At 58.7% G+C, this 24,011-nt stretch overlaps 4 protein-coding genes across 5 annotated transcripts in view; 2 read left to right on the top strand and 2 right to left on the bottom strand.

Moving 5' to 3' along the window:
- FAF2 (Fas associated factor family member 2) overlaps window positions 1–1,978 on the bottom strand; it is a 34,753-nt gene extending 32,775 nt beyond the window's left edge. For both annotated transcript variants that reach the window (XM_075009432.1, XM_075009433.1), the window contains exon 1: window positions 885–1,978. In XM_075009432.1, coding sequence (XP_074865533.1) covers window positions 885–1,919 — 1,035 coding nt within the window. In that variant the 5' untranslated portion in view covers window positions 1,920–1,978. The remainder of the gene's footprint in view (window positions 1–884) is intronic.
- Window positions 1,979–6,118: 4,140 nt separating this feature from the next.
- CLTB (clathrin light chain B) lies at window positions 6,119–11,200 on the top strand. The gene is made up of 7 exons (XM_075010110.1): window positions 6,119–6,125; window positions 7,071–7,133; window positions 7,220–7,266; window positions 8,794–8,911; window positions 9,503–9,614; window positions 10,076–10,129; window positions 11,029–11,200. The coding sequence occupies exons 1-7, from the start codon at window positions 6,119–6,121 to the stop codon at window positions 11,198–11,200; spliced, it is 573 nt and encodes a 190-aa protein (XP_074866211.1).
- A 4,140-nt stretch (window positions 11,201–15,340) lies between these two features.
- On the bottom strand, window positions 15,341–17,013 carry HIGD2A (HIG1 hypoxia inducible domain family member 2A). Its single transcript, XM_075009671.1, has 2 exons — window positions 16,811–17,013; window positions 15,341–15,704 (listed from the first exon to the last, which is right to left on the bottom strand). The coding sequence occupies exons 1-2, from the start codon at window positions 16,947–16,949 to the stop codon at window positions 15,538–15,540; spliced, it is 306 nt and encodes a 101-aa protein (XP_074865772.1). The 5' UTR covers window positions 16,950–17,013; the 3' UTR covers window positions 15,341–15,537.
- A 127-nt stretch (window positions 17,014–17,140) lies between these two features.
- NOP16 (NOP16 nucleolar protein) lies at window positions 17,141–23,848 on the top strand. Its single transcript, XM_075009670.1, has 5 exons — window positions 17,141–17,321; window positions 17,540–17,654; window positions 21,741–21,810; window positions 22,985–23,091; window positions 23,481–23,848. The coding sequence occupies exons 1-5, from the start codon at window positions 17,215–17,217 to the stop codon at window positions 23,622–23,624; spliced, it is 543 nt and encodes a 180-aa protein (XP_074865771.1). The 5' UTR covers window positions 17,141–17,214; the 3' UTR covers window positions 23,625–23,848.
- The last annotated feature ends 163 nt before the right edge of the window (window positions 23,849–24,011 follow it).

Raw genomic sequence — 24,011 nt, 5'->3', positions numbered from 1 at the left:
CCCCTCCCAGAGCTGGAACTTCATGAACGTCTGATCTGTGGGATTCTAACAGTGGGAGGAAGGCAGAGGAGCAGAGGCAGAGAGCAGGTCACGTTATCGGCAGCACTCCAAAAGCGCCGGGAGAGAAACAAAGCCGTAGGAAGGGGAACTCCAGCGCCCTAGTGATGTGGGGGGCAGAGGGACAGCCCGGGTCTGCAGGTGGCAGCCCAGTGTGATGCATTTCACCCAGGTGCCCACCACCGACCTACACAAACCAAAAACCGCGTAGTTCAAGCAAAACCCGCGGCTGACAAGCGGCTCCGGGCTGGCGCGTTCTAGGCCAGATTCCCTTATGCGAAGGGGCCCTTTAAAGGTAAAGCCAGAAACTTGCCTAGGGCAGCGAACGATTAAGCTCCAAAGAAGCTGCCCGCTGGGTCGCGCCCACGGAGAGCTTCCGCCCCCCACGGGCCAGCGCGCCAGGGCTGTGCAAGACCGGGCAGCTGAGGAGGCCGGGGCGGTCGGGGCTGGGGCTGGGGCTGGGGCGGGGGATCCGCCCGCGGGCAGGTGCACGGACTCGTTCCCCTCTCGCCGCCTTCCTAAGGCGCCGGAGCGCCCGCGGCGGAGCCGGTACAGAGCCGAGCCCTGCGCGCCGCACCCGCCGGGGCAGCGCGGGCGTGGGGCGGGGGGGGCAGCGCACCTGCTCGCGGGCGGCCCGCCGGGAAGGCGAGGCCCTGTTCCGAGCGCCGGGGGCCGCACAGCCCGGGGGCCCTCGCGCGCAAACCAGCCCCGGCCCCGGCCCCGGCTCGAGCCCGCGGCGCGGTGCAGCTCAGGGCCGCTCGGAGAGAGGCCCCGACGGGCAGGTCGGAGCTGGCCGGGCCCCGCCCGTCGCTCCCCGCGGCCGGCACCTGGAACTGCAGCAGCTTCTCTGTCTGCTCCGCCGTCAGCTCGCGCTCCTCAGGCGCCGCCATTTTGCTGCTGCCTCTGACCCGCCGCTCCGTCACTCTCCGGAACTGACGTAACACGCCACCCGCACTTCCGCCCTGGCGGCGACGCGGGAGGGGGGCGCTGGCTCCGCGCTTGTCGGACTGGCCAGACGCGTCGCTAACCGCCGCTTCTCGGGGCCAGCCGGAAACGGCCGAGCGCCATCCGGAGATGCCCGAACCGCACTCGGGAGCGTCCGGAAATGCCCGCTCGCCGGCAGGTGTCGCAGGACCGCTGGCGGAAGTTCCCGAACTGGGCACGGAAATGGCCGGACGTGCCCGAAGGCCGCTCCCGACTTCGGAGCACGTGGTTCCAGTGTGACTCCCGCCCCAGCCTGGGCTCTCCGTGGGACGGGGGTCCTGGGCCGCTCGTACAGCCCCCCGCCCCCCCCAGTAAATCCCAGTGCGGGCCGAACACGTTGGCCGCCGTGGGGCACGTGGGAGTAGCTGCCCGAGCCGGGGCTGCTGGGGCCGGGAGCCGTGCGGGCTCTGAGCGCTCCGCGTAGAGCTGCGCGGAGACGGGAGCAGGGACGATGAGCTGGGAGCAGGTCGGCTTGCTGCGGGGGGCCGGGCCGCCACGGGGAGGCCCCCCGCCCGGTGCAGCCAGGGCAGGTTCCTGCGGCCCAGGGTCGCGATCCCGCCGGCTGTGTGCGGAGGCGCAGGGCCGGGGCTCCCTGGTGCCCGCTGGCTCGGGCTGTGCCCCCTGAGCTGCAGGGAGGCCCGGCCCCGCCCCCTCGGCTTGGCCCCGCCCCCGGTGGCTCGGTCTGGCCCCGGACCGGCTCGGCTCGGCTCGGCTCCGCCCGACGCCGCCGCAGTGACAGCGGCCCCGCCCCGCGCCCGGTCCGGCGGCGCCAGCATGGCCGACGACTTCGGCTTCTTCTCCTCGTCGGAGAGCGGCGCCGCGGAGGAGGACCCGGCCGCCGCCTTCCTGGCCCAGCAGGAGAGCGAGATCGCCGGCATCGAGAATGACGAGGGCTTCGGCGCGGCCGACGGGGGTCCGGGGCAGGACCCGGAGATGCGGGGTGAGAGCGGGAGGCTGGATGCAGCCTGGGGCCCCCGCTGGGGGCGTGTGGGGTACCCCGGCCTGGGGTGTCGCGCCGTGCTGTGGGGAGAGGGCTTGCTCTGAGTGCAGAACTCCTGTGCTGCCCTAGGCCAGGGAAGGGTCTGGGATCAGAGGTGGGCTGGTAGCGCAGCCGGCAGCCCTATGGAGATGGGCAGTGGCTGCTTTGCCCCACAGAAAGAAGTGAGGTCTTGGCCGCAGGGCCGCGGTCCCATGGTTAAGTGGATCCTGAGAAAGTCACGAGCCTTTAGGGTGCGACCAGACCCCTTTGGATCGAGCGACTGTGAGCCAGGACTCCTGGGTTCTGTTTCCCACCCTGTGGTGAGTACCCAGGGCTCCCTCGCCCGCCCGCCCGCCCGCGGATTACGGCTCTCAGGGTTCCAGCCCTGTCTGTGCAGGCCTTGGTGCTCTGCCCGAGCACAGCTGAGGTTCCCCTGGAGCGCAGTGGGCAGCGTCACAGGCTGCCCTGGTAAGGGCTGCTGCTGCCGGCTTTGGGTTCTGCTCTCCCACTGCTGCTGATCAGCAAAGTGCGAGGCACCCTGCCCCGAGCTCCTGCCCCCCGGCTGAACTGGTGTCTGACAGCAGCAAGGCAAGGGCAGCTGTCCCACGCAGCCTGGCTCTGACCCCTGTGGCAGGGAGGAGGCCCTGGCTCTGTGGCTCAGCCAGGTAGTAAAGGGCCCCTCGTGCTGGCCGTGTGGGGTGAGCTTGTGAGGGGGATGCACCGCTTATCACACCCATCAGGGCTTGTAAGCAACAGGCCTGGCTCTCCTCTGTCTCCACTGAGTGATGGGTCAGTGGGTGTGTTCTCAGCACATCCAGACTCCTGGCCTCTGGAGTCATTGGGAGCGGTGGCTGGAAAAGCTGCCAGACAGGATCCCGCAACCATTGGACTGGGTGTAGCCACCCACTTAGGGGTGTGTGAGGGGGTGGAGGAGAAGGGAGGGTGTGGCTGTGCAGGGGATCTAAGGCCTGGCTGGGGCTGGAGCAGCTGTCCAGTGGGGAGGTCAGAGTCCTCTTCTTATGGCTAAACAGCCATGTTAAAAAGGCAGTGAGAGAGAAAAGGGCAGCTTTTAAAAAGTGGAAGTCAAATCCTAGTGAGGAAAATAGAAAGGAACATAAACACTCCCAAATTAACTGTCATAATGTAGTAAGAAAAGCCAAAAAAGAGTTTGAGGAACAGCTAGCCAAAAATTCAAAAAACAATAGTAAAATGTTTTTTAAATACATTAGAAGCAGGAAGCCTGCTAAAAAAGCAGTGGGGCCCTTGGATGATAAAGATATAAAAGGAGCGATCAAGGAAGACAGTGCCATTGCGGAGCGATTAAATGATTTCTTTGCTTCAGTCTTCACGGCTGAAGATGTTACAGAGGTTCCTAAATCTGAGCCAGCCTTTTTAGGCGACAAATCTGAGGAACTCACTCAGATTGAAGTGACATTAGAGGAGGTTTTGGAATTAATTGATAAGCTGAATAGTAACAAGTCTCCAGGACCAGATGGCATTCACCCAAGGGTTCTGAAAGAACTCAAATGTGAAATTGCGGAGTTATTAACAGTGGTTTGTAACCTATCCTTTAAATCCACTTTGGTACCAAATGACTGGAAGACGGCCAATGTAACACCAATATTTAAAAAAGGCTCTAGAGGAGATCCTGGCAATTATAGACCGATAAGTTTAACATCAGTACCAGGTAAATTAGTAGAAACACTAGTAAAGAGTAAAATTGCAAGGCACATAGAAGAGCACGAATTGTTGGGCAAAAGTCAGCATGGTTTCTGCAGAGGGAAGTCGTGTCTGTCTAATCTATTAGAATTCTTTGAAGGGGTTAATAAACATGCGGACAAGGGGCACCCAGTGGACATAATATACCTAGATTTCCAGAAAGCCTTTGACACGGTCCCACACCAAAGGCTTTTATGTAAATTAGGTGGTCATGGGATAGGAGGAAAGGTCCTTTCATGGATCGGAAATTGGTTAAAAGACAGAAAACAAAGGGTTGGAATAAATGGTAAATTTTCACAATGGAGGGGGGTAACTAGTGGTGTTCCCCAGGGCTCAGTCCTGGGACCGATCCTGTTCAACTTGTTCATCAATGATCTAGAAAATGAGGTAAGCAGTGAGGTGGCAAAGTTTGCAGATGACACCAAGTTGTTCAGGACAGTCAAAAGCAAAAGGGATTGTGAAGAACTACAAGGAGATCTCAGCAAACTGAGTGATTGGGCAGCAAAATGGCAAATGAAATTTAATGTGGGTAAGTGTAAGGTAATGCATGTTGGAAAAAATAACCCAAATTACACGTACTACATGATGGGGTCAAATTTAGCTACGACAGATCAGGAAAGGGATCTTGGAGTTATAGTGGATAGTTCTCTGAAGACATCCACGCAGTGTGCAGCGGCAGTTAGTAAGGCAAATAGGATGTTAGGAATTATTAAAAAAGGGATCGATAATAAGACAAAAGATATCATACTTCCCCTATATAAAACTATGGTACGCCCACATCTCGAGTACTGCGTGCAGATGTGGTCCCCTCACCTCAAAAAAGATATATTGGCATTAGAAAAGGTTCAGAAAAGGGCGACTAAGATGATTAGGGGCTTGGAAAGGGTCCCATATGGGGAGAGGCTAGAGAGACTGGGACTTTTCAGTTTGGAAAAGAGGCGATTGAGGGGCGATATGATAGAGGTATATAAAATCATGAATGGTGTGGAGAAAGTGAATATAGAAAAATTATTTACCTTTTCCCATAATACAAGAACTAGGGGACACCAAATGAAATTGATGGGTAGTAGGTTCAAAACTAATAAAAGGAAATTTTTCTTCACACAGCGCACAGTCAACCTGTGGAACTCCTTGCCCGAGGAGGCTGTGAAGGCCAGGACTCTATTAGGGTTTAAAAAAGAGCTTGATAAATTTTTGCAGGTCAGGTCCATAAATGGCTATTAGCCAGGGATAAAGTATGGTGCCCTAGCCTTCATAACAAGGGCAGGAGATGGATGGCAGGAGATAAATCACTTGTCTTCTGTTCTCCTTCTCTGGGGCACCTGGCATTGGCCACCGTCGGCAGATGGGATGCTGGGCTTGATGGACCTTTGGTCTGACCCAGTATGGCCATTCTTATGTTCTTATGTTCTTATGTTCTTAAGCCTGCCCTTGTGTCCTGCTGTCTGTCCCCACCTCCCCTCCCGTAGAGGCCCGAGCTCAGCCAGGCTGCAGCTGCGAAGTTACCGGGTTCCCAGGAAAGTTGCTGAGAGGCCCATGGATGGTCTGAGCCAGGCCCAGCTGCACTGGCAGTGTGAACCCAGCACACAGGATCGGAGGAGTAGCCGTGTTAGTTTGTAGCTTCGAGAACAACAAGAAGTCTTGTGGCACCTTACAGACTAACAGATATTTTGGAGCAGAAGCTTTCGTGGGCAGAGACCCACACGTCTTTGCCCACAAAAGCTCATGCTCCAAAATATCTGTTAGTCTGTAAGGTGCCACAGGACTTCTTGTTGTTCTCCCAGCACACAGGAGTCCATCTCGGCTGCAGACCTGCATGTCACCTGGAGAGAGCCCGGAGCCCACTAGAGGGAGGCAGGGGCCTCCCCTGGGTGTTCTGTTACACCTCCAGGGCCATCAAGGCTGGCTGGAATCTGGCTCCCCTTTGCCCCCACGTGCCCTTCACCTCTGTTGGAATTATTAGCAGGATTAGAAATCGTGGATAAGGGAGACGGCCGACGCTGACATTCCCTCTAAGTCCACAGGCCAAATTATATTTTATACAATTGCTCTAAGCGTGTCTGACTGCCTAAAACTAAGCAGTCATCCCACCCGGGGCTATCACAGTGTGTTCCTCTACCAGGATGACGCAGGGTCTGATAAAGAACCCGCAAATCCGTCACTCTGTTTGCTTCCCCGGTAGATGAATGCAGCCATCGCCCACCGTCACCTTCGCTGACGCACGCTTGGAGACGGTTCACCCTAGTTTTTACACTTAATCCAGATAGGATGCGCAACCTCCTTTCTCCCAAGGTCTTTCCTCCTTATCTCCTCCTCTGCTTCCTGCTGGCCAACAGCTTTCTTACAGCAGCGGGGTTCACCTTTTAATGGAGTAGGGGCATGCAGGGTGAGAGACACAGCAGCTGACCCCCGCATGTGGCCCTAATAGAAGCGCCATCCCCGGTGCCTGGCTGGCAGCGCAGCCCATCTGCAGGCTGCCTTGCCAAGGGCTCTGGGACCCTCCCCTGGAAGCTCTGTCCTGCCTACTTCCCTGTATAGCACAGGCAAAGTGAAGTCAAGCCTTTGTTTGGGATTCCCAGGAGCTGGTTGGAGGGGATCATCTGATTGTCCCTCTGAGTGATCAGTTGCACGTACCCATGTCTGACCTGACAGCTCAGGGGCCTGGCATCTGGTTGGAATGTTTGCAAGATGAGGGCATATTTGTGGCTACTACTAATAGTTTTAATAACAGTCAGTGCCACTTAAACCTGGCCAGCCTCCCGGCCTGGCTGCGTGGGAGCAGAGCCCTGCAATTGCGCTAATCACTAGATAAGATGAAGCACCAGGAAAAGCATCAGAAAGATACAAATACACCCAGGAGCCATCTGGAACAAATGTGTCTAGGGGGAGTTGTGGTGCGGGGAGAGAGGGGTTCGCACGAAGCCCAGGGGAGGAAGAGCTCAATGGTTTGAGCACTGGCCTGCTAAACCCGGGGCTGTGAGTTCAGCCCTTGAGGGGCCATTTAGGGACCTGGGGGAAAGAGATTAAAAACAAAAAAAAAACCTGCCAGGGATGGTGCCTGGTCCTGCAGGGAGGACGGGGACTGGACCTGATACTGTCAAGGTCCCTTCCAGCTCTGTGAGATAGGAGCAGGTGGAAGAGGCCAGATTCCTGCCAGCAGGCGGTTCAGGGATGTCTCTGCTGGAACCAGGGCTGGGGTCCCTCTGCCATAAGGGCTTTAAACTCCAATGTGGCAACTTAAAATCCCTCCCCCCGCCCTAGGCAGCCCCAGCCGGGCTGTTCTGCGGGCGCCCATCACTTCTGACTCAGCCCCCCTCTGTGCTGGCCCCAGCGCCTGTCAGCCTCGAGCTCTCGGCTCCCCTCTCGCCCTGCCCATGGCGCTGCCGCGGCAATGGTAAGGCAAGCGGAAAGCAGCAGGCTTGGGGCGCTCAGGAGCTGCCAACAGCTGGGTGATGGCGTTCTCTCTTGTCTCCCGTGCAGCTGGGCTCCAGGACGGTGGAGCGACTGTGAACGGGGACGTCTTTCAGGTGAGAGCCAGCCCCTCCGCCCTGTCCTGCCTCAGGCAGCGTCAGCCAGCGGGTTTGCATCCTGCCTGCGCCCCTGGTGTGGCAGTGTCAAGCGAGGGGCTCCCTGGCTGCCTTGTCTGGCTGGGGCAGACCTGGACTGAGCAGCACCATCCTGGGGGTGCCTGACTGCGCGGGCTGGGTTAAAGCCTCCACCTTTCCCCTGCTGGGTCTTTGCTCCAGTGCGGGGGGCGGGGGGGTGCTGGGAGCTGCAGTGGGCAAAGGGCCCGGAGCTGGGACGGCCTGCAGGAGCTGAATGGGGGGGCAGGACTGCCAGGCTGGCGGGGGGTGATCCCCAACAGCGGGACGGACTTAACCGGACCTGGGGAGAGCAGGGCTGGAAGCCACTCGCTGTGATCCAGGGAGGAGCGCAGTCCCGCCAGCCGGCTGGGGGCAGAGCGCACGCCCCACCCCGTCGTGGCTGGCTCCGCGCAGGGCCGAGCACCTGTGTTGCCCGGAGACTTCAGTGCTCGGCCCTCGGGTGCTGGCCTGCTGGGCAGCTTTGAATGGCAGCTCTGCCCGGCAGCCCCTCACCACGCCCGGGGGGCTCTGGGACCGGCTGCAGGCGAGGGCCCAAAGCACCACCCTCTCTCCAGGACAGGGACCTGCAGCCTCATCCCTTTGAACCTGGCAGTGATGGGGAGCCGCCCCCGCTGGGCCCCACGGCCGTGTGGGGCTGGACCTGCCTGGGGTCTCTGTGGGAGCCGCCCCCGCTGGGCCCCATGGCCGTGTGGGGCTGGCAGAGGGACTTGCCTGGACTGGAGGGGGTGTGGGGCTGAAGCGATATAAAGGCAGAACAGCTCTGCCTGGCAGGTCCCAGGGCTGAGCTGGGGCTCCAGCTGTCCCCCGCCCGCCTGGCTGTAGCTGTAAGACCCTTGGCATTGTAAGTGTGCCCAGCCCCTCCCTCTGGGGCTTGGGGGGCACCAGGCTCCTCCCCCAGGGCACGTGTGAAGCCAGCAGTGTGACGGCAGGCCCAGAGACCAGGGCATCCGGTTCCAGGCAGGGGAGGGGTGGAGGGAGCAGTGGCAGGACCATGTCCCATCAGCGTGACTCTGACATCACGGCGACGTCACAAAGGCCCCCCTGCCCGTAGCCCTGCCCTAGAGCAGCTGCAGTGGGGGCGTGGCGGGCGGGCCTGAGAGTTATGTTGGCAGCGAATGGCGAGTTCTGTAGGGCTGTGCCGGTGAGGGGCTCTTGGCAGGAGGCCGGTGGGATGCGGAGCTGCCAGACGGTGCCAGCCTGGTGCATACGAGCTGGCCTCAGGGGCCCCTGGTGTCTCCCCCTTGGCACTCTACTCAGGGGACACGCGGGGTCAGACCAGGTGGGCGGGGGGGGCGTCACTGGCAGGAGGTGGATATCACACTTTACCCCCTGCAGGACGTCCATTGGGGGGTCTCCTCCGCCCCAACAGCTGCGCCGTGCTGGCACCGGGTCTGGGGGCGGGCAGGGGCTGCCGAAGACACTCTCATGGGCCGTGCTTGTGTCCTGCAGGAAGCCAACGGCCCCAGGGATGCCTACGCGGCCGTCGCCCAGGCTGACTGGCTCACCCAGGAGCCCGAGAGCATCCGCCGATGGCGGGAGGAGCAGAAGAAGCGGCTGCAGGAGCTGGGTGAGTGGGCAGGTGGCTCCTGCCTGCAGCTCGGCAGGCCTGGGCACTTTCCACCCTTGGCTACCTACGGCCCATTGCCAGCCTCCCAGCAGCCACCTGGAGGAGACAGCCGGGCCCTCCCCTCTGGCTCACCTTCCCTGGCTGCGGCTGGGCTCTGGCACACAGGCCAGGCTCTCAGCAGTCCCAGCCCCCGGCAGGCAGCACTGCTTTTGCTGAGGCCTCCTTGCGCGCCGCTTGGTTTGTGCAGAGGGAGCGCTGCTGCCAGCGGTGGGGGAGAGGGTCCCAGGCAGGTGGCCATGCCCAGGGGCCTAGTCCGTGGGGGTTGCGGAGCCCATTGGCCACGCGAAGTAGCTGGCAGGGTGGGATGTCCTTGCCACCTTGTCCTGGAGCAGCAGCCTGCTCTGGTGACATGAGCATCTGCCCAGTGCGTGGCGGGGGGGATCCCCCACAGGACACACAGCTCTGCTGCCTGGACGGTTCTGTCTGCATCTGGTCTCCTCCCCAGCAGGGCAGGGGAGTTGTCCCAGGCTGGGCTGGGGGTGGGGCTGGCTGCTGTCTGGCTGCCGGCTGACTCTGCTGCCGGTGTGCTAGACGCTGCTTCCAAGGCGCTGGAGCAGGAGTGGCGTGACAAGGCCAGGAAGGACCTGGAGGAGTGGCACGTGCGTCAGAACGAGCAGGTGGAGAAGAACCGAGTTAACAACAGGTAGGGTGAGGGCGCGGGGTGGCTGGGGCACTGGGAGCTTCTCGCTCCTGGGTGCAGCCAGAGGAGGTGCTGGGGGCTGATTCCCCCGCACCCGATGCCAGCTCCACAGTGCCCCTCTCCAGCTTTAGTTACTGTCAGTGGTACCTCAGTCCCCGGCTGCGGTGGGATGCTCAGCAGAGTGGTCGTGGGGACCTTTGTCAGGAAAGCGCCGGCGGGGTGCTCGCTCTGGCCGGTCTCTTCCCAGCGGGATGCTGCAAGGTGATGGTTTCTGTGGGGATTCAAGCATGGAGTCCGTCCGATTTCACTGCCTGCCTTGCCCGGGGGCTCTGTGTATCTGCCCTGCTGCCAGGAGCCCGGTGAGCTGCTCAGCTCCAGGGTCCCTCGCGCTGCAGAAGGACTAACCCAGCTCTCTCTCTCTAACCTTCTGCCTGCCTGGCCGCTCTGCCTCTGCTCTCTGCTAGGATCGCTGACAAAGCCTTTTACCAGCAGCCGGATGCCGACGTGATCGGCTTCGTGTACGTCTCACCTGCTGTCTCTGTCCTTTCCGAAGAGGGCCCTGGGGGGTTCCGAACCTCAGAGCCCCGCGCTGCCCCGAGGGGGGATCCCGGGTGCTTGGCCTTGGGGGTGGGGCTGCCCAGCTGAGCACGTCCTCTAGCAGATTGACAAGAGGCGACTGGGGGTCTGGATCGTGCCCCTGGGGGAGCTGCCCCCTCAAGAGCCCACCCCCATGCTGGGAGACCGGGCTGGTGTCCCTGGGAGAGGTCTGCACCAGCCTCCCAGGGCTGGCCGGGCGACCTCCCAGCTGAGTGCTGGCCCTAGCGGGGAGGCTGAGCGTGGTGGGCAGCCTTGCAGACAGCTCTGCCTAGGTTTGTAATAGCCTTGCTTGCAGTGGGACCCAGGGGCATGGGAGCCAGGGGCCTCTGACCTGCAGAGCTGGAAGCATGAGCCATTGGCTGGAGAGGGGGATAGTTTCCAGGCTGGCGGGGTGCCTGGTTGGCTGGCCCAGCCCAGCGAACAGATGTTCCCTCTCTCCAGGGCAGGGCTGGCCCCAGGCTGGCTCTGGGGCTGTCAAGTAGCAGTGGCCAGGCTGGTCCCAAGGCTGCTGTGTGTGACATTGGGCTACCGACATCTCCCGCACCCCAGAGCAAAGGGGAGATGCGTGTGGGCTGCTCATCTCTCCTGCGGGGCGCAGCTGGCTGGGGCCCCTGATCTCCCCTCGTTCTGCCCCCCAGCGGCCAGGCCTGTGTGGCCCCAAAGGAGGGGGCATTGCCCAGTCCGAGGAGAGGAGAGGAGCTGGGGGCGAAGAGGGTGTGTCAGACCTGAGGTCCTACCCAAGAGGAACGTCCCTGATCTCAGGAGGGGTGAGCCCGCAGCCCTTTCTCCTTCAGGGCCTGACTTCCCCCGTCTCCCGCAGGGCCTCCGAGGAAGCCTTCCTGAAGGAGTCCAAGGAGGACAGCCCTGGCACAGAGTGGGAGAAGGTGGCCCAGCTGTGCGACTTCAACCCCAAGAGCAGCAAGCAATGCAAGGATGTGTCGCGGATGCGCTCGGTGCTCATCTCCCTCAAACAGGCGCCCCTGTCCCGCTAGCGGCCTGCTCCGCGCTACCAAAGAGCAGGGGGTGGGGCGGGCCCCGGGCACTCCCCTGCCAGCTGGCTCGCCTGGACACCAGCCGGGGCGCCGCCGCCCTGCCTCCGCTCCCGCTGCTCCCTGGGGTGCCTGGCTGGGTCGCTGGCTGTAACCCTCCCTGGTTCTCCTTTGCTTAAAGGTGCATTGGTCTCTTTTTACACTTATTTATTACCATGGTGGTTCCCTGGGCGGCGGCCTGGGCTCCCCCCCACACCCGTGGGGCAGGCGCAGGTGTCTGACAGCAATTGATCCTGGGGTCTTCTGGCCCACCTGCTCCCTGACTCCTGCACCTCTGCCCCTCCCATGTCCAGCCTCTGCCCACAGAGTGGGGAGCCGAGCCCCGCGTGGGAGCGAGCCTGCTGCCTCCCGCCTGGGGTGCGTGGCAGTAGCATGGGGAGGGAGGGGTGCCTGTGTCCTCGTGTGGGGCAGGGAGCCAGGCTGCCTGGTCCCAGCTCTCTTGGGCCCTTGGCCTTGTGCGGCTGCCCAGCTGTGAGGACGCAAGGTGGCAGAGAAGAGGGGAGTCAGGTGGAGCATGGGGAGCAGCTGCCCCCCGCCCTGGGCTAGTATGATGCTGTGGCAGTGGAACTGCAGGGGGAGCGGCCCTGCGGAACTCCTCGCCGCAGGAGATCGCGGCGCTCACGGGCTGGGCCTGCCCAGGCTGTGGCTATCCCAAGATGCCGAGGGCATCTCAGTGGGTTTGATGGAGCAAGGCCAGGAGGAGCCACCCCCAGGGGAGCTTCCTGGCCCTCCCTTGAGCACGTGCTGCTGGGCGGCTTTGGTGCCACCTCTGTGTCGAAGGGCAGGGGGCTGGGAGGGAGGGGCTCAGAGATGCCTGTCTGCACGTGTTGGGAGAGCCTCCCCCCGGCCCCACTTGGGCCAGCTCCTCCCTGAGAAATGCTCTGCCCCCTCCAACCCACTGCTGGGCCCTGGGCAGCAAGGGCCTGCGGCAGCCGGGACAGTAAGGAGAGTGCTGAGGGGGCGGCCGAGGCAGTAAGGAAGGTGCTGGGGGGGTGGGTGCTGGGGGGGCAGCCGAGGCGGTAAGGAGACTGCTGGGGGGTGAGTGCAGGGTGGGGCAGTAAGGGGCGTGCTGGAGGTAGGGGGCAGCTGAGGCAGTAAGGGGAGTGCTGGGGGGGCGGGTGCCAGGTGGGGCAGTAAGGGGAGTGCCTGGGGGGGCAGCTGAGGCAGTAAGGGGAGCGTGGGGGGGGCAGTAAGGGGAGCGGGGGAGGGGCAGGTGCCGGGGGGGCAGTAAGGGGAGCAGTAAGGGGAATGGGGGAGGAGCGGGTGCCTGGGGGGGCAGTAAGGGGAGCGCCAGTAGAGGGACTGGGCTCTCCTGCCCCGAGTGCTGCCCTGTGAGGAGGGGGCTCAGCTCCCCACCACCTGCACCTGCTGAGGTGCTGGTGTGGCCAGGGCAGCCCCCAGGGCAGGAGTGGCGGGGCCCAGGCCTGGAGCGTGGGTGGGGAAGCAGGCTGGGAGCAGACCCTGGCCGGGAGCTCGGGGCCCGGTCCCACTCCTGCTGCACCTGGGCGGCAGCGCTGCTGGGGCCCTCGCCAAGGGCCCAGGCCTGGAGCGTGGGTGGGGAAGCAGGCTGGGAGCAGACCCTGGCCGGGAGCTCGGGGCCCGGTCCCTCAGCCACCAGCGCGGCAGGCACAGGCAGACGCTGCACCCCGAGCCTGGGCCGCGAGCTGATTGGCCATGGCTGCCAAGTTCGCCGGCTGCAGCTTGGCCCTGCGGTGCAGTTAGGGTTGCCCCCCGCTGCCCAGATCTGTACAGCAGCAGCCTGGGAACGGGCCCAGCGCTTGCGCGGATGGAGGGGGGGCTCTGACTTTTCATGCTTGTGGCAGGCGGGCCGGGCAGGCTGTTTGTGTGGGCAGGATGGCAGCCCAGTCCTGCTAGTTCAAGGGAGAGTCCCCTCCCCTACCAGCAGGAAGCAGGGCCTGGCCGTTACCCACCCATTGCCAGCAGGGCACAGGCCCTTGCGGGAATAGCTGGAACTGCTGCTTTGCAGGGGGCCTGGATCCGGTTCCTCCTCCGTCGCAGGTGGCGGCTCTGGGGTGCGCTGTGCCTGGGGCTGTGCTGCGTCCCCCCCCCGCTCCCTGGCTTTGGTTTCTGTGACCTTGTAAAACTACCTGTTACAAATAAACTGACATGACTCCAACCCGGCAAGGAGCAGCTGCTCGCTTTCTTTCTAGGCGAGGGTAGGAATCCACCGCAGCTCCCCTGCCGAGCGTGAGGAGGGAGCTGGGTGGGGCAGGAACTGGGCTCATGCTACAGCTTGGCTAGCCACAGTTGCTGCGGGCGCAGCTCAGGCTGGCTGCTCAATGCCCAGCCTCGGGGAAGCTGAGAGCTAATCAGGACTTTGCTTTGGGTTGGGGTTTCCCCACATGGCTCTGCTGCTGCCCTTGCAGTCAGCTGGTTTGCCCAGAGCAGGGAGTCTCACTCCATTCATACTTCAGCATCTCGCCTGTGAACAGAGACGCATGCACCAGCCTCCTGCAGGCCACATTGCAGAATCAGGGTGTAACAAGACAGCACCAGCTCCCCTGGCTTGAATTGACTGGCTCCTTTCAAGGGGAGGTTCGCTTGGCCTAGCTCTCTTTAGCCCCAGCACAGATGAGGACCTCAACATGCCTGGCACTGGGGTCTCAGCTCTCAGGAGGCTGTGCCATTACCTGAGATCCAAGCAGAGCCTGGCTGGGGGAGATGAGCTGAGCCAAGGCCAGCACTTGGAGCCCTGAACAATGACCCAGGCGCTGGTCAGTCCAACCCCTCAATCCCTTCAGCCTTCCCTGACATTCAAAGCCACCATGCTCTCACCCGTCTGTCCCAAAGGCCGACGCAGCAGGCGTGTCTCCTGGCTGCCTTCTGCCCAGCCCTGCCTCTAAACCGCTTTATTCTATTGCCTTCCACAATCCCTGTCTCCCAAAGATTCTAAGCCACAGGGCTCTGCTTACCAGTACGGGGCCGGAACCCTCCTGGCGTCTAAGACGCAAGCCAGGGCCCTCCCCACCACAGACTCCCTGGACGCAAGATGGCAATGGAACAAACCTGCACAGATGATCGCACCAGCTGCGTGCATCACCTCCTGTCCTTCCTTTTGTCAGCTGCTCAGCTCAGGACCCCAGGCACCAGTTAGGCAGGAGGTTTGACAGCAACTTTCTTCCTCAGACTCCTGCACTAAGCACCTGCCAGAAGGAAGGACAGGAGGAACTACACCCAGCAGACGTGATGATTAGATCCAACAGACCCTTTCTATGTTGGCCATGCAGAGCTGGGGTCGAAGGATTTAAGCACTGTAATGTTTTGGAGTTACATCAATATTGGCTGAAGAAGGATCCTATTTCACTGAGATTTTTGCCCCTACTTGCTCCCACTCCCCTCATTCACTGTGAATCCTAAACACCTCCTGATTGACGTTCAGAGACCTTTTTCAGGTGGACCTCCCTGCTGGGAAGCTTAAGCCAGGAGAAAAGGAAAACCACTCCTGTTGGACATCAGAGACTCAGGGTGCAGTAAGGTCTAGCAAAACTCAACACACAAGTTAAACTGCACCCAAAGTAAGAGTGAAAAGCCCACATAACTTATCTGACCCAACAACTAGGGAGCTGCAGTTCCTGTGTCCTAGTCTTCATCATGACAGTAACAGGAGAGCAGTTATTTTCTATAGCAGGCAAGAACCTGTCACAATCTCCTCTGCTTTGGAATTCAGTGCCCTGATCAGACTCTTGCTGTCATTTTCTCTTTACTAAGTATGGGTGCAGTTGGCTTATGGCCGGTAACCTAATCAACCACCCCCACCGTCCAGGCCAGCCCTGGGCTGGGAGCTCGGTAAATGGGCTCTAACCGCAGAGAGAGGGACTGCTCTGTCCCATCCACAGTGTCTCCCACTCACTGCCCAGAACAGTGCATCACTAGACTGTGCCTTAGCGTTGGCACAGCCCATTCCCTGCTGGGGGCGGTCACCAAGGCGGTGGTTTCAGTAGCCAGCAGCATGCTGGGTGCTAGGGACAGCGGTCATTTAGGGAAGGAAAGGCCTTATGCAGATGCTGCCTCTGGGTCCCCTAGGACAGGAGAAGCCTGCACAGAGTCAGAAAATCTCACAGGTTTTAGGCTGAATCATTCAGGTGTATTAGCTGCATTTCCAAAACTCCAGAACTCAGTAGATCTTGAACAGCCGCTCCATCATCGCCATCACTGAGATGGTCCCCCAGCTGGACAAGAGGCACGCTCTCTCCAGGGCCAAAAGGTCCATTTCTAGTGCATGAAGCACAGGCGGGTTGCCCGTTCCAGGGGGCTGCAGCTCACTTCTGAGATTTCAGTGCTGTGGCCACCATCCCCACCACGAGGGCAGCAATGGTGAAGCCCTGAGCCACGACTCGAGTTCGCATCATCAGCTGGGATTGGCGAGTGTTGCCTCTGTGGAAGCAAATGAGTCCATACGTCAGAGCCCCTGCAGTGGTGAGGCAGCCTGCAGAGGACAGAGGAACAACACTAGCAGGTTAGTGGGGGCTTGGGGGATGTCAGGCTGAGGTCTGTTGGGCCAGGTTCAAGACCTGAGGCAGGGTGTCACCCCTCACTTTCTCCCTGCTTTCTCCAAACCTCAAAATCTCCCCTCTCTCCACCTCTGTTCCCTGCTTTGGCTCCCTCTCCCCACCCGCAGGGCTAGACGGGATGGGAGAATGCCCCACACAGGAGGGCATCAGGCCTAGATCCCCCCCCCCCTCCGCCCCCCTGTTCTGCCTCATTTCCGGAGCATCTCCACCACCCTCGTTGCTGGACTGGGGAGGGGGAGGACAGTCACTTGGCTCTGGCTCCTGAAACTCATCTCACCTGCTCCCCTCATCAGCTCTGCCCCGATTCTGGACCCCTCCCCCAGCTCTCCCCAGCCTCCTAGGTCCCCTCACCCTTCAATCTAGCAGCCCAACTCCTCCTCTTCCCTTCTGGCCCTCCCCGATCCCCCAATTCCTTACAGCCCCCGACCCCTGACTCTTCCTGTTTCGCCAGATTCCTGGAACCCCACTTCCCCAGAGCCCCACTGCTCTCAGAGCCACCCCTCGCCCCCCAGAGCTCCCCTCCCCCCACTGCTCTCAGAGCTACCCCTCGCCCCCCAGGGCTCCCCTCCCCTCCCTTCCCTTCCCTTCCCTCTCCCGCCCCCTACTCCCCCAGAGCCCCACTGCTCTCAGAGCTACCCCTCGCTCCCCAGGGCTCCCCTCCCCCCACTGCTCTCAGAGCTACCCCTCGCCCCCCAGGGCTCCCCTCTCCTCCCCTCCCCCGCCCCCTACTCCCCCAGAGCCCCACTGCTCTCAGAGCTACCCCTCGCTCCCCAGGGCTCCCCTCCCCCCGAGCTCCTCTCCCCCCACTGCTCTCAGAGCTACCCCTCGCCCCACTGCTCTCAGAGCTACCCCTCAATCCCCAGGGCTCCCCTCCCCCCCACACTGCTCTCAGAGCTACCCCTCCCCCCACTGCTCTCAGAGCTACCCCTCGCTCCCCAGAGCTCCCCTCCCCCAGAGCTCCCCTCGCCCCACTGCTCTCAGAGCTACCCCTCGCCCCACAGGGCTCCCCGGCCCCGCTCACCGATGGGCACCAGCGGGTTCTCGCGGATCTTGCGCAGGAACTTGGCCCGGAAGGCTTCCCGGTGCAGGGGGGTGGGGACGAAGCCCTCCATGATGGGGGCGCTGCTGGGGTCAAGGGGCGGCGGGGAGCTCTGAGCCATGACCCAGCCCCGCTCGCCGCACAAGAAGGTGACTGCTGTAGACCCTCCTCGGCCACCGTACGCGAGCGGAAGTCAAGCGGCCCCGCCTGGCGCTCCTGTTCGCGCGATGTTTGCTGGGATATGTAGTCCTCAGCGGACCGAGCCCTAGCGGAGACCCCGGGGGAGCCCTCGCAGTAGAACTACATTTCCCACTGCGCCCCGCGCCCCGCGCCCGGCCGGCCGCGCGTTTGGGCCGCTGCGGCCGCGTGAGCCGGGAGCCGCCGCGATGCCCAAAGCCAAAGGGAAAAGCCGGCGGCGGCGGTTCGGCTACAGCGTCGACCGCAAGCGGCTGCACCGGCGCGTGCGCAAGCGGGCGGCGCCCCGCATCGAATGGTGGGCGGGGCGGGAGCAGAGGGGTCCCGGCCGCTGCGCCGGTACTAAGGACCCCGCTCGTGGGGGCGTCGGGCCGGCCCCGCGGTGGGGGTGGGGGGGGTGCAGTGGGGGGCGCTCCTGAGGCGCCCGCCCGCCCCGCCCTCTGGCCCCAGGCCGGGACTCTCGGTGCGCGGCGGCGCCCGCGATGGCCCCTTCGCTCACTCCCTTGTCTCCGCCAGCTCCCCCGTGAGACACGCGTGGGACAGCTCCAAATCCGCGTCCCAGAACCTGGCAGACATGGGCCTGGCTGTGGACCCCAACAAAGCGGTTCCCATCCGGACAAAGCAGCTGCGGGTAAGCGCGGCGCGGCGGCGGCGGCAGGAGGCTTCTCCCGGGATGGGAAACTCCCCCCGGTGCAGAGGGTGGGCCCGAGGAATGGAGGGGAAGGGGTGAGGGACAATAGGAGCTGCTTTGTCTGGTAACGCTCCCCAAGGTGGCTGGGTGACGGTTCTCTAAGGGCCCTCGCGGATGTCTAGTTGCCGTTGTATCACAGAGGTAGCCGTAGAGCAACGAAGGGTCCTGTGGCACCTTATAGACTAACAGAAAAGTTTAGAGAAAAGTTTAGAGGTAGCCGCGTTAGTCTGCTCGCGTATCTACACCAGCGATATCGTCACAGGACCTCACAGCATCAGGGCTCCTTTACCTGCACACCTGCTAATACAGTTTATGCCATCGTGTGCCAGCAGCGACCCACTGGACTGTACATCGGCCAGACCGCACAGTCTCTACGTAAAAGAATAAATGGACGTAAATCGGACCCCAGGAACGGCACCAGACAGAAACCTGTAGGAGAGCACTTCAGTCTCCCTGGAGGCTCTGTCACAGATTTGAAAGTAGCAGTCCTGCAACAAAAAATTTCAAAAATTAAATGGAGAGAGAAGAAGTCTCTGAGCTGCAATTCATTTGCAATTGGACTCTATCGACCAAGGATTAAACAGAGACGGGGAGTGGCTGGCCCCTTACAAAAGCAGTTTCTCTGCCCTGGAAGTTCACACCTCCGCATTACAATCTGACAGTGGCCCTGACTGATCTGACTGGTTTTTTCTCCTCCCTTGACGTATACTACTGATAATGGACCATTTCCACCCTCACTGAATAGAGCTTGTCAGCCCTGGGCCTCCCTTTTACTGGGACCCCCCTCTTTACATACTCCTCTGAACACCGCCCCCCCGCAACTCATGCATCTGATGAAGTGGGTCTTTACCCATGACAGCTTATGCTCCAAAATACCTGTTTAGTCTATTACTTGCAGTTGGAGACCCTCAACTAGTTTGGATGAGGTACTAACGAGCCCTGTCTTGATAGGAGAGGTGTGGACCCAAGTGAGATCTGCTGTGTCTCAGTCTTTCTCCCCTGAGAGTGAGTCTTTTAGCAAGCAGTTCATTAGCCAGGGCCTGTGCGGTTAGCATGGAGGTGCTTCATTTGGATTACAGGCACATAAAATAGTGAGAAGTGCCCCTGTTTGCTAAAGCAACATGCTGTCGGGCTGAACTTGGCACTAATAAATATTGTCATATTGGGCTTGTGATCTTGAGTCTGAAAGCACCAATGTTCCCATGGATGTTTCTCTCAATATTACAGGACCGCTTGGAAATAGTGACCATAATATAACAACGTTTAATATTCCTGTGTTGGGAAGAACACCGCAGCAGTCCAACACTCTGGCGTTTAATTTCAAAAAGGGGAATTACACAAAAGTGAGGAGGTTATTTAAACAGAAATTAAAAGGTAGAGTAACTAAACTAAAATCCCCGCAGGTTGCATGGAAACTTTTCAAGGACACCATATTAGAGGCCCAACTTAAATGTATACCCCAAATTAAAAAACACAGTAAGAGACCTAAAAAAGAGGCACCGTGGCTTAACAACCATGTAAAAGAGGCAGTGAGAGATAAAAAGGCATCTTTTAAAAAGTGGAAGTCAAATCCTAGTGATCAAATAGAAAGGAACATAAACACTGCCAAATTAAGTGTAAAAATGTAATGAGAAAAGCCAAAAAAGATTTTGAGGAACAGTTAGCCATAAATTCAAAAAACAATAGTAAAATGTTTTTTAAGTACATTAGAAGCAGGAAGCCCGCTAAAAAAGCAGTGGGACCCCTGGATGATAGAGATATAAAAGGAGCAATCAAGGAAGATGATGCCATTGCAGAGAAACTAAATGATTTCTTCGCTTCAGTCTTCACGGCTGAGGATATTACAGAGGTTCCCAAATCTGAGCCGTCCTTTGTAGGTGACAAATCTGAGGAACTGTCCCAGACTGAAGTGTCAGTAGAAGACGTGTTCGAACTAACTGATAAGCTAAACAGTAACAAGTCTCCAGGACCAGATGGTATTCACCCAAGGGTTCTGAAAGAACTCAAATGTGAAATTGCAGAGCTATTAATGGTGGTTTGTGACCTATCCTTTAAATCAGCTTCGGTACCCAATGACTGGAAGACAGCTAATATAACGCCAATATTTAAAAAGGGCTCTAAAGGAGACCCTGGCAATTACAGACCGGTAAGTCTAACGTCAGAGCCGGGCAAATTAGTAGAAACAATAGTAAAGAATAAAATTGTCGGACATGTAGAAGAACATGATTTGTTGGGCAAAAGTCAGCATGGTTTCTGTAGAGGGAAGTCGTGTCTTACTAATCTATTAGAGTTCTTTGAAGCGGGGTTAACAAACATGCAGACGGGGGGAATCCAGTGGACATAATATACTTAGATTTCCAGAAAGCCTTTGACAAGGTCCCTCACCAAAGGCTCTTATGTAAATTAGGTGGTCATGGGATAGGAGGAAAATCCTTTCATGGATTGGAAACTGGTTAAAAGACAGAAAACAAAGGGTTGGAATAAATGGTAAATTTTCACAATGGAGGGGGGTAACTAGTGGTGTTCCCCAAGGGTCAGTCCTGGGACCAATCCTGTTCAACTTGTTCATCAATGATCTAGAGAAGGGGGTAAGCAGTGAGGTGGCAAAGTTTGCAGATGATACCAAGCTGTTCAGGATAGTCAAAACCAAAGTAGATTGTGAAGAACTTCAAAAAGATCTCAGCAAACTGAGTGATTGGGCAGCAAAATGGCAAATGAAATTTAATGTGGGTAAGTGAAAGGTAATGCACATTAGGAAAAATAACCCCAATTATACATACAGTGCGATGGGGGCAAATTCTGATACAAGAGATCAGGAAAGGGATCTTGGAGTTATAGTGGATAGTTCTCTGAAGACATCCACGCAGTGTGCAGCGGCAGTCAGTAAAGCAAACAGGATGTTAGGAATTATTAAAAAAGGGATAGAGAATAAGACGAAGAATATCGTACTTCCCCTATATAAAACTATGGTACGCCCACATCTTGAGTACTGCGGGCAGATGTGGTCTCGTCACCTCAAAAAAGATATATTGGCATTAGAAAAAGTTCAGAAAAGGGCAACTAAAATGATTAAGGGTTTGGAAGGGGTCCCGCGTGAGGAGAGGCTAGAGAGACTGGGACTTTTCAGTCTAGAAAAGAGGCGATTGAGGGGCGATATGATAGAGGTATATAAAATCATGAATGGTGTGGAGAAAGTGAATACAGAAAAGTTATTTACTTGTTCCCATAATATAAGAACTAGAGGACACCAAATGAAATTAATGGGTCGTAGGTTCAAAACTAATAAAAGAAAATTTTTCTTCACACAGCGCACAGTCAACCTGTGGAACTCCTTGCCGGAGGAGGCTGTGAAGGCCAGGACTCTAACAGAGTTTAAAATAGAGCTTGATAAATTTTTGGAGGTTAGGTCCATAAATGGCTATTAGCCAAGGGTAAAGTATGGTGCCCCTAGCCTTCAGTCAAAGGCTGGAGACAGATGGCAGGAGACAAATCGCTTGATCATTGTCTTCGGTTCACCTCCTCTGGGGCACCTGGCACCGACCACTGTCGGCAGACAGGATACTGGGGTGGATGGACCTTTGGTCTGACCCAGCATGGCCGTTCGTATGTTCAACATGGACAGTGACTCTAGGCCAGCCAAACAGCATAGGAAGTAAACAGTGAATGAGGCTTTCTGAACTCCAGGGTGATGATAGTTACTTGCACTGGAAAATCTATTTAAGACTGTCTCTGGCCAGATTGTGGGGAGGGATAACTCAGTGGCCTGCTCAACCCAGGGCTGTGAGCTCAGTCCTTGAGGAGGCTGTTTAGGGGTCTGGGGGGCAAATAGATTTAAAAAAAAAAAATCTGTCCTGGGTGGTGGTGGTTCATGCCAAGAGTGCAGGGGACTGGACTCAGTGACCTCCCGAGGTCCCTTCCAATTCCATGAGATGTCTCTCCATATACTTGTTTATATTCTTATTCAGCTTCCAGAGCCCCAGCTGAATGGCACTTTCTTGAGCTCTCATCTCCTCCCATCCTATGCAGGTGATGGCCATGGAGGTTGACGGCCCAGAGGAAGGGACGAGGACTGTGCAGAAGCCGTACGTCCTAGCTGGTTGGTACCACAGTCCTCTGGCTGTAAGAGTGCTTGCTTGGCTGGCATCTGCAGCCTTCCAGAGCAGAGATGCAGCCTCTGGGCACTGCAGTCCCCACTGTGCTAATTTCGTGCAAACAAAGTCCTGCCTCAGGTGCCAGGATGTGGTGGTAATGTGCCAAGCCTGGGTGTTTGCTGCTGCAGTATTATGCACCTGCCACCCAGGAAGTCGGGCTCCCTACTGTGCTCTCACTCTGGGATTTATTCTTCCTGCTGTTGCTTTCTCACAGATGTCTGAAATGAACTGCTTGTGCAGCCGGCCCACAGCAAGTGCTCAAGTAGCCAACAACCCCTGTTCTCTGCCCTGTGCCCTCGGGCAGGATCTGCCTCAGTGGGTTCCGCTTCCCCTTCCCACGCCTCTGGGCCTTGCCTTGGTACCACCTCCCCGGGGGAGCTCTGGGCTGTGATCGTTTTCAGGGACTCGCTGATCCTCTCTGGTTTTTGCAACAAGGAGACCAAGAGGCACAGCTGTTGGCTTGTCCTATGAGAGAGGCAGTTGGTTTGTGTAGCAGAGCTACAAGCCCCAGCAGCATCCTGGAAAGCTTCCTGCTGCGCAGCTCCTCCCCACTGAGGAGTGAACAGCCTGTATTGCATTAGACCCAGATGTGAAGGAAGAGACTGTCCCATATTGATGTCTGAGCTGAACCATGGCCCTGCTCGGTTTTAGGATTCATTAGCTTGTGAGCTTTACCATCTTATCGCCTTCCAGCATCTGGCCTGGCACATTGCAAAGGCCCTTACTGTGCTGCCAGCTTTTGCGCTGGGGTACGGGCTTAAGAGCTCTATCTTGGGGTACATCCCAAGTGTTGTCTTTCACGTCCGTCCCACTCCTACCTGCTCTTGTACCTGAGCACTGGATCTGGCTGCTGTGTTCCCTGCTCTAGGTAGGAGAGCTGCAGAGCCATGGGTTACTGTTCGGGTCTCTGCCTCCTCTAATGGGGAGTGACCATTTGCGCTGGACAGGTCAAAGTAGAATCCCTGATGTAGATCAGCTACTGCCATTGATGCATGGCTCAGCCTCATTTCCATAGATACCAGGTTCCACCTCTGGAAGCATCAGGGCTTCTTAGAAATGCTGCAGGGTTCTGTCTCTGGCCTCCTTGCTTCACTGTCTCTCTGTCCTGTGGCTGCCTAGAGCTGGAGTATGAGGCCAGCCTCCCAGAGAAGAAGTCGGAGACGCTCTCCAGAGACCTCATCGACTATGTGCAGTACATGATACAGAACCATGGCGAGAACTACAAGGTGGGTGATCTCTGCCCTTGCAGGGGGAGGCTCAGGGGACAGCTGGGAACCTTGCGCTGGTGGCCGCTGTGGGGAGGGGAAGTGCCAGGAAGCAGACAGAGGTGGTTCATGTCCTAAGGCCTGCATCCCACTGCCTGACTGCTCTGACAGGGCAGTGGCTTTCTGAATCTCCTGGCTTGCCTCTGACTCACCTTTGGGCTGCATGAAACCTCACCCAGCCTTTAATCATGCCTGCCTGTGACGGCCATGGGGCGGGGAACTCGCAGTGCCAACACTGTGCTGGGTGGACCTGGCTGCAGAGCTGCTTGGTCTTGGGCTGCTGGCGGTCTGCTGGAAGTCTGTCTGCGCCCAGTGGGGCAGCTTCCCTGACTCCCCTCTCTCCACCCCAGGAAATGGCTCGTGATGAGAAGAACTACTACCAGGACACGCCCAAGCAGATCAAGAGGAAGATCAGTGTGTACAAGCGCTTCTATCCTGAGGAGTTCCAGGCTTTCACCGCCTCCCTGCAGCAGGTCCAGATGGACCAGCAGTGACGGCTCCCGCCCCCCCCGACCGAGCCGCAGCTGCCGCGCTCCAGGCAAACAAGGGAAGATGGGCTGGGGCCCTCGAGAACAGACAGAACTAAACTAGACGGAGCTTCTTGTGGGTGGGGAAGGATCAACTCTCTGTTGGAGCAGGTGGGAATGAGCAGGCCCTCGTGGGACATGACCGCCGCCTCCACATGACAGGTGAAGGGAAGAGACCAGCTCTGTTACAATAAATCATCCCCTTCCAAACCACCACAAGTCCGCCTCTGGCTGGCTCCAGCTGCACGGGGCGGAGCCAGGGGGCCCTGGCACTGGCCCACGGAAGCCTTTGTTTCTGGGAACTGCTCAGGCCCCTCAGGAGTGGCCCCCACCTGCAGCCGTAATGGGGCTGGA

The sequence above is a fragment of the Carettochelys insculpta genome, chromosome 15 (genome assembly GCF_033958435.1).
Source record: "Carettochelys insculpta isolate YL-2023 chromosome 15, ASM3395843v1, whole genome shotgun sequence".
Taxonomy (NCBI): Eukaryota; Metazoa; Chordata; order Testudines; family Carettochelyidae; genus Carettochelys; species Carettochelys insculpta.
The sequence above is the reverse complement of the archived record's forward strand: the minus strand, read 5'-3'. Positions and strand labels throughout refer to the sequence as shown.